Genomic DNA, 9,329 nt, shown 5'->3' on the forward strand with positions numbered 1-9,329 from the left:
ATATATATATATATATATATAGCAAATGTTTATTTTATAGATTTAGTTGATATAATGCCATTAATCACATGTTGCACTAATGGATTTTAATTAAACAGCAATATATTAACTAAATAAAATTATTCAATGAATCGTTTTAATTGTGTATAACTTGTGAATTAAGTTTTGTATTATTGCCATTTTGTACCTCAAATAATTGCCAAGTAACTAAAATTATCATTCTAAAAAGAAGCTCTGAATCACAGAAACGATATTCAAACTTAATTCATTATGTGCTGTGATTAGATATTCTTAAGTACATCAAGCGAATTAGTTAAGTGTACTGTGATTAAGTCTGCAATTTTTAAATAAGACTATTTGGTAGATATATATATATATATATAGAAGACGCGGGGGAGAGGGGAGTACACGATAACTGTATTCTCTAAGCAATTTATTTTTTTGGTACAATTTAGAAATAGACATAAATCAGATAACGATTATTGTATAATTATACCAAAATAAAACTGCATGCCAACTAAATTTGAACAGGAGAACATCGCTTTCCTGTTAACTTTTCATGCTACTAATATATTATTAACCAAAGGCTTAATATTTAACATTATACATTTATTATATATAGAGATAGCGAATTTATCATAAGAAGGCTATATTTCTGCTAATATATGTTTATAAATTTATCTTTCTCTACAGTTTATATAAGAATTTATGAAGTGTATCACTTAAAACTATTGTCTCTTCTCTCCTAAATTTTAAGAAGAAACGTAAGTTAGATACTGTTATTAAGAATTAAGACAGTAACAATCTTACGATTCTTTACTGATAATTTGCTAATTCACTATAATATAGTATACGTTCATACAAATATAATAAATGAAATATGTATATACGCATATAATAGAATAAATATGTATATATACACATACATGCATTTATTCTATTATACTTTTATAAATATACATATACAGATATCACGATTGCGATATACTCATAGTTCAGTAAAATTATTATAAATGAGGAACATAGCACGGTACTCAAGTTAATTGAGTATTTTTTTCTGACAATAAAATAATTTCGATACAATGAATTTATTCTTCAATCAACGTACAACGTAAATATTGACGGCTAGAGTCTATAATATGTTCAAGGAGCAATCAAGGGTTAAATCCTTCATTCAAACAATGCAAACAACTTCCATATTCTCGAATGCGCATACATATAGTATTTTCTAATATTAATGTTTTCAGCTAAAATGAAAATGTGTATGTATGTATAAATATACACAGAATAGATATCATTTTTTTACACAATTCAATTTCGTAATAAAACTTTTTTAAAACTTGTTTGTTATATGCATTCTTGTCGAATGCTTGCCTATGAGATTGTTATAGCTCATCCATATTATTTACTTTTCTAATAACTATAAAAGTCTTCATATTCATTAATTCCTTTTAACAATAATTCGTCATCGATTCGAGCCTTTAGAGAGAGAGAGATAGAAATAAATCATTTATAAATAATATTCACGTTTCAGCTATATTACAATCGAAATTCGTAGATCAAGAAATTTTCTGTAAAATTCGATTATATGTCAATTTTTGCCTGTATTTATTGAAATTCTTCAAATGTATTAAGATACATATATAAACTTTGTATTTAATATATTTCATCTTATCCAATATATACGATATCAAAATGTTCACGACAAAGTTATATCTGTTTTTGAAATATACCAATATAAATAATATACAGTTTATATTTTATTGACCTTAATTGCATATTACCTTCGATTTACTTTATTTAGAAATTAAATTAAGTAATACGCTCCAATACTTTCGGGGCAATGGGCTTAAAATTACTAAAAGATCAAGATATTTCGATTGAAATTGCATTTATTTTCGAGCACCTAAGTAAATATAAAATTGTTATATGTCTATATAATTCTGTATGTATCTATATCACTGTCATGTTACTGTCGCTATAATATTTATAATAAACTAACTTCTAATTACATATGAAATAGTAAATGTAGGCTTGAGTGTATACAGTAATATATATGGCACGTCAGTCTGTACGTTTAATTACTTAATCGTAATTATTAAATACTACTATATGTTATCCGCGCGCGCGCGCATCAATTGAATTTTATAAATCATTTTATTGTGTTTGGCATTGTTCATGGCTGATGGCTCTAGCACTACCGTATCATTTCCATATACTTCTGCTTATGTTTGCTTAACATTTCAGTCACCGTTACCAGCTGTTTAATTGTCGGCTGTAAGCAACAAATGTAATTTTTTTAAGCATATGCATCCTCGTGCACATCTTCGTGATTATAGATTAGAAACATACCTGTGTCTTCGACAGAACTTGAAGTTCCTTCAAATGTGAAACACAGATATGATGCAACGTCGCCAAGTCTCTCGCAGTGTCTGACACGCTTTTGGTTCTTGGATCCGTAGCTTCTGATGGTTCTGGTTTTTCAGCAACATTCTGCACATACATTATATAAATTAAATACAATTTTCATATTTATTATATCAGTCACCTCCATTTACATTAAACGCATCCTATCAAGAATTGTCCACAAACCCATGTATGTGGAATGTGTGTGTGTGTAGAATTAAAATAAATATAAAATAAACTTACAGACAGCTGGTCAAGGAACACTACCATTCGTTCTTTATTTTTAAGGATGAATGGGTTTACAACTTCCATGTATGGTTCTTTTCCACCAAATTCGACCAAATTAGCCAAATTTTGTAGACATTTTGCCACCATGACTAATGATCTATAAATAATTTAAATAATTAGTGTAGCATGTGATAATATTTAAATAAAGATATTTAAAATAATATATAAGTTATGACATAAATTTCACATTTATGATTTTAATTCATATATTACTTTTTTAAATTTATATTTTGTTTATGTATCGTTATACCTCGCAGCAGATGGAGGTGGTGGCTCAGCTATTAAATTAAATGATCTAGGATTCAATATGGCAGGGCAGAGGAGGCGTAGAAATATAAATCCGCTGACAACCCGAGTTCTGACTAGTCTTTCGTGTGGCCATTTAGCAACGACTGCTCGTTGTAAGCATCCGCATATGTATCTAAGAGTTCTCGGACAAGCGTCGGGACTTGTGAAGATACTTAATGTAACTTCATCCAATACCTAAAACGAAAAAAATATATATTTTTATTAATTTTGTTAATCGCATTAACACATAATATTACTAAAGAAATTATATACTTGTAACAAAAATTCTGCATTATTGCACGCATCTTCTGGAGAATCCATTTTTGTTGGATTCAATTCACAACTCTGTTTACTTTCAATTAGTTTCACGATCGTATCACGCAAAGCGGCCTTTAAAAACGAAGTACAAACAGATTTCATATATAAATCCATTAAAGTGGTAGTAAGACTGGCAGCTCTAAATAGAGTTGGTGTTTCATCTTCTTTCTCAACCTAATAAAAATATATTTTATAATTATGATTTTATATATTTAATGATATTTTTGTTGGTATACCAAACTATAACTCACTTCAGCTTGATTCAATGATCGTAGGAGATCCGACTCCTTTCTTTCATGCCTACAAAATTAACAATATCAAAATCAATATCCATTTATAATCAAATAATATAATCAAATAATAAGATATTATTATTACCTAAAGATTCTAAGAAGACTATTTGCCAAGGGTACTCTATCTAAATGGCATACGTCTGCTAATGCTTTAACAACATGTAATTCTGGATCTAATAATAATTGCTGAAGAGGGCTATATTCTTCAGGAGGCATAGCTAAATCGTGTCTGTATCTGTTAATCCAGATATTTTTATTAATATATACAAAGACTTTTATAGTAAGATTTTTATATACAATATAATTGAAATATTCTTATATATATCATATCGCATTATTTCATCTATGAGCAAATATTTTTAATTTTTACCGTATGCGTAAACGCAATGCGCCCCATTCTCCGATTGGTGTCACTCCTGATAATGGATACCACTCATCCATTTCTTCTCCATTAGTCAAACTCGCCAATTCAACTGTCAGATCAGCGACTTCCGTATCCTTACTGCGCTTACCTTTGTTATACAGAGTGAGAGAAAAAGACATGACATCCGGTGGAACATCCCTGGTAAGCAAATTAATAAATATAGTAAAGAGATCTTATACATTGAGAAGCTAGTTCATATAAGATTCACATACGTACTCTAGAATGAATTCTTCATCCCAGAGTGGATGTAATCCCGTTTTAACCTTTGTGCGAGCAACTTTAACATTATTTAGAGCCACTATAATAAACGGATTTGGAACTAGCTTGTACGGAAGCCTATGTGCGTCTAAGATATGCAAATGTAATGAACGTAATTCACGGAGGCGGGCGACTTTCGGAGCACGGGTAAGTTGTGATACACATAATGGTTTCAAGGCATTAATCCAGTCTAATGCGTTCTCGGAATTCGGGGCAGCCAGATAAGTTATGGTGGCCAAACATGGTAAAGCACGCTCAACTAATTGGAAACAATGAGGCCTATCAAACACACTTTCGTGGACCTAAAAAGACACTTCGATAACTTATCCCGCGTTCACTCTAAGCTATCATTTCCTTCGTTTACTGATAAGACATGGCTGATATGGCATATGTAAATCATGCATGTTATTACAATTACTTTTGTTATCAAATTTTTATAAAAACCTTAGATTTTGATGTTAATATGACGTATGATAATGTGACGTTCAATATTTCAGAATGTATTCCTTACCTGATATAAATAAGCACAGCTTAAATCAATGAGACCTTTTGGCTTGGTCCTCTTAGGATTGTCATACAAATAGAGATGTGTGTCGGTAGCATCCACTAATAAGACAAAATATAATGCTTTCCACTTTTTATTTTTCTCAGATTTCTTTTCTAAATATCCCTGCATTTTAATCCCTTTGTTCTTCTTTGCTCCTGATTGCTCTCGACACTCCCTTAAAGTTGCATATATTTTCTCAGCATGTTGAACTTCTCTATTTACTCTGACGCTACCATCAGGTTCGGTTACCATTGCTTGAACCAAAGTATGCCCCTCTACAATTTGTTCCTTTCGGTATCTATGGTACAACAAAGTAAAATAAGAATATAAAAAAAATTACTTTTTGCAAAAAATTAAAATAGTAAAAATGTACCTATTAATTACAGCGTCAAGACATTCAAACGTTCTACCTCCCATAAGATAGCGTACCCCTTTTTTCTCGATTCTGAATCTCTGTATTTGGTTATTTATATGGAAAAAAAGTGAGTAATCTCCCGGACTGTTATCCGATGGTCTGACCTGTGGAATAAAAATATAAACACATTGAGTACAGAAAATCAAAGAATTAAGTAAGTGTATATAAATTTAAAAAAAAAATAAAGATTTAAAAAATAAAAATAAAGATATACGTAATAATATGGTATCATTTAAAATAAATATGAGAAAATTGTTATTTTCTTACTAGGAAACTTCCAGGTCCTGCCTTCACCAACATGTCCACTGCTTCGCTTTTGGTGACATTAGGATGAAACCAGGAAAACACTGTATTGGGATCTATGGAATCATCAAGGTCCTCTACTAATTCCCGAAATATTAAACCCTGTTCACCAGTTCTGTGGGCAGTGACCCACAACCATCCATCTCCCATGTCATTGTGCACAAAAAATATATCCCCTTTTTGAAAGCTCAGTTCGTCAGTATCTGGCATTTTAGTGTATGGCAGTATCGCGACGATTCGTTTCTTATCATTTACTGGCTCCGGTGGTGGCGTTGGATGTATAAGTCTTTCTCTCTTTAAGAGATCCGAGCAATGAGTATAATATGCCACCAGATCTGAGAGACTGTTAAATTGACGACCACCTACAATATTTTTCAAATTGAGTTATATATTTAACAAAAAGTTTTCTTAAAATAATATATATATAAAAAATTTAATGTTATTTAATCTGCATATTGTGAATAATCTTTTACAAGTCAATTAAAAGTTTTATTTCAAAATTTAACATTTTCAGGATAAATGTTACAAATATTAAATCTTTCTTCCATAATGTAATGTTATATATTAAAATATCTTTTAAAATAATATATAATAATGCATATATATGAGATATTATAAAGACATTACATTACAAGTATATTTAGAAATTCTTAAATTGTACATCTCTGTCTTTACCAATATAATAATCTCCACAGACAGCTGTAATTCGAAAATGATTTATTCCAGTCCTTCCTAAGTAAGACAAAACATAGCTTCCAGGTTTCCTATCGCTTTCACGAACCAAGTAACTACCCATTTTGCTCGCATCCCACAGTCTTTCCTCAGCTGTAAATCTATCTAATCGACCGTGATACCACCTGTAAAAGGTCACATGCTATTTTAATCTCAATTTTCTAATCGAGTATCAAGGCTTGCATGCCTTGTATTTACATCCAACCCTATCTCAAAGTATTATACATTTATGAAAAATTAATAGAAATTATATTCAAGTCTCACTGATTCTCTGGCGGTGCCGTTAACAAAGTGGCATTTGCGCCGTCAGGTTCTTCCGCATCTTGTATGTCATCCGGTATATTTTCGAGAAAAGGATCAAATTCATTTTCTGCGTTCAAGGATTCATTTTGACCACCATCCTCGCTTCCTGTACTAGGAGATCCACCTTTGCTGCTATGCTCCATCTAAAAGAACAATAAAATGAAACTAACTGGACTTTTAATAATAAGCCATTATCTAAGCCTTAATCCATAAAAAATTGATTAATCATAGTTGATTATTTTTATCATTTTAATTGTAATTGATAAATTCCTTACAGCTCAAGACTTAATGGCTATTGTAGAAAGCCTACTGTTTACTTAATGTTTAATTTTTTTTCACAGTACAGAAAATAATATAATCATACTTGTGATATTAATAATTTTTCTGTTTTACTCAATATAATCCCGTTTGTTCAATAAATTTTTAATAATCGTTTAAGTCAGGACTGAATTGCTTTGCTGATTAATTCTCGATATTAATATTAATTAATTAATTTAAAGAAGTTCTCTCTTTGTTTTTACGTATGTTTAAGAACAACCTTTATCTTTAACTCTATCCTTAACGTTTCCTTCTTTATCCTTAATATTTTCCACTTCTATTTTAAATAATCCTAGATGAAATAATCCATTACTTTGAAAACTTGGACTTTTAAAATTTTAGAAATAATTTCTTTTAATTGCAATTTCAAAACAAAATAAATATCTATACAGACATAATTTCATATAATACATTTTAGACTCCAACATGCATTACCACATGCATCACAAACGACTCTAGAGTTTATGCAGGATAAATTAATATTTATTTTAAAAAAAGAACGGATTCCAAAGTCTCCAGATACAGTTCCTCGATTAGTGTAATCAAAAGAGGGCATGCTTAAATAAAAAATTATATATAAATTACCTCAATAGCACGAAGAATAAAAAAATTAAAATAAAAATTAAAAGCAATCATCATCACATTTTGTCACTCTCAGTAGCTATCAAAGATCTGATTCATTCTGACTTTCGACATCGTTATCAAACAATATCGCTGTGAACATAAGTGTTATGTCCCAATATCATATTAGGAAAATATTCGGAAAATTCAGAGTGAAAGTGTAATATACATAAAGCTGTTTTTCATTTAACCGCGTCGTGCGTTCCTAATCGAAGAGTCAGACGATAACACTGGAGACGGGATAGATAAAGCCCGGTATACCCCTCGCGGAAATACAGCCACGCAAAAACGTAAGGGGGAGTAGAGATATTAAATGAGAAGAATAAGGGAATCGCATCACGCTTTCCGTCATTCGCGACCTCCGTTCGTCGGGAAAGGGACAATGTCGAAGTACGAGGAACGGAGTAGCTACTCCGATTGTATTGCACGAGTACACACGCATACGTACCTTAGCATTGTTGGATACGCTGGGTCCACCGCGTACGAACTCCGCCATCCCGTCGGCACGCACGCACCACTCTCGCGTGCACGCGACTACGAAGTACTCGGGCCGATCAGTCGAACGGCATGCGTCGTCCCCGCCGCGATATTCCTCCGCGTCGCGATCGTATTTACAAATACAATTACGAAGGCAGACTCGTATCAGTATAAAATGTATTGACGTTTCCCGGCAGCCATTTTACTATCCGCACGCGCTGATCGTGACGCATGCGCGAGAATGATAAGTCGTCCCGATGGTGAAAAGTGGAAACGATAATGGCGCGATGGTAGTTCTTTAATAGAACTTTCAGCAATATTCGGGAATATCGACAAGATCGAGAATGATGTTATCGACGGAGTAAATTCTTATTTTACTTCGAAGTTACGGAAAAATTCAAGAATCATAATAGTACATATACTTGCGAATAAAAAATTGTGAATTGAGAATAAATCTTAAATATTAGAAAGTGGCTTTAATTATTACAAAGATTAAATGAAAAGGAGCATACAGCCACACTTTAAATACCTAGCGCCTTCCCGGTACTAGTGTTAAGATGTTGAACTACTATCCAATATACATTCAATTAAATTGAATTAATATTTCAGAATTAATTGAGAGCCGATAAATCATCGGATTCACACAATCATTCTGATAATCCCCCCAAATCCACCCAAATCTTAAAAAAATCTTCGCAATAAGTTTATTACAGTTTTTTAAGATTTGGGTGGATTTGGGGGGATTATCAGAATGATTGTGTGAATCCGATGATTTATCGGCTCTCAATTAATTCTGAAATATTAATTCAATTTAATTGAATGTATATTGGATAGTAGTTCAACATCTTAACACTAGTACCGGGAAGGCGCTAGGTATTTAAAGTGTGGCTGTATGCTCCTTTTCATTTAACCTTTGAGAATAAATCTGTTCCTTTGGAGAGAATAGGAAGAAAGATGAACTGGTATAAAAGTTCAGTAAAAAAGAACAAACCTATATTATTGCCAAATAGCGATTTTTATTGCAATTTTATTGGAATTTTTATTGGACAGTACTTAATGCGCATATTGAATGTGCTTAGTAAGCATCTATTGAGCTATACCTGTATACAGTTAAGTAAAATATATTTTATAATTTAAAATATTTGTATTTTACTGTTATACTGTCAGATCAAATTAATATATAATCATGATTTTAATACGCATTAGATCCAACTAAATTCGTATTAGATATAATAAAATTATATAAAAGTTTGCATTAGTAATTAATATAACAAATTGAAAAAAGGAAGTTTAAAAAAATTCTATATTATTTAATAAATATTAATTAATCATTTTATT

General features: G+C 31.2%; 2 protein-coding genes across 5 annotated transcripts in view; one reads left to right on the plus strand and one right to left on the minus strand.

Moving 5' to 3' along the window:
• Nucleotides 1-1,833: 1,833 nt before the first annotated feature.
• Nucleotides 1,834-8,191, minus strand: LOC108749500 (ras GTPase-activating protein 1). Of its 2 annotated transcripts, none has more exons than XM_018488270.1 (15): nt 7,963-8,191; nt 6,537-6,718; nt 6,216-6,397; nt 5,505-5,902; nt 5,196-5,341; nt 4,787-5,120; nt 4,234-4,280; nt 3,964-4,155; nt 3,679-3,828; nt 3,552-3,600; nt 3,256-3,474; nt 2,945-3,177; nt 2,650-2,791; nt 2,353-2,493; nt 1,834-2,275 (listed from the first exon to the last, which is right to left on the minus strand). In XM_018488270.1, the coding sequence occupies exons 1-15, from the start codon at nt 8,008-8,010 to the stop codon at nt 2,198-2,200; spliced, it is 2,541 nt and encodes an 846-aa protein (XP_018343772.1). In that variant the 5' UTR covers nt 8,011-8,191; the 3' UTR covers nt 1,834-2,197. The 2 variants fall into 2 exon arrangements, with proteins under 2 accessions (XP_018343772.1, XP_018343771.1); XM_018488269.1 differs by having other exon boundaries at nt 1,835-2,275; nt 4,234-4,577.
• A 789-nt stretch (nt 8,192-8,980) lies between these two features.
• LOC108749315 (serine hydrolase-like protein) overlaps nt 8,981-9,329 on the plus strand; it is a 2,329-nt gene continuing 1,980 nt past the window's right edge. For all 3 annotated transcript variants that reach the window (XM_018487920.1, XM_018487921.1, XM_018487922.1), the window contains exon 1: nt 8,981-9,100. The gene's annotated coding sequence lies outside the window, so the exon portion shown is untranslated. The remainder of the gene's footprint in view (nt 9,101-9,329) is intronic.

Source organism: Trachymyrmex septentrionalis, unplaced genomic scaffold, assembly GCF_001594115.1.
Source record: "Trachymyrmex septentrionalis isolate Tsep2-gDNA-1 unplaced genomic scaffold, Tsep1.0 scaffold29, whole genome shotgun sequence".
NCBI lineage: Eukaryota > Metazoa > Arthropoda > Insecta > Hymenoptera > Formicidae > Trachymyrmex > Trachymyrmex septentrionalis.

What these genes read in the sequence shown, in the direction of transcription:
- LOC108749500 (XM_018488269.1), bottom strand. Translation starts at nt 8,010, where the DNA reads ATGGCGGAGTTCGTACGCGGTGGACCCAGCGTATCCAACAATGCTAAG. An exon ending in GATCATTGAATCAAGCTGAA is followed by an intron (nt 3,475 to 3,551) that starts GTGAGTTATAGT and finishes TATTTTTATTAG; the next exon opens with GTTGAGAAAGAAGATGAAAC. An exon ending in TGTTCCTTGACCAGCTGTCT is followed by an intron (nt 2,494 to 2,649) that starts GTAAGTTTATTT and finishes ATGTATGTGCAG; the next exon opens with AATGTTGCTGAAAAACCAGA.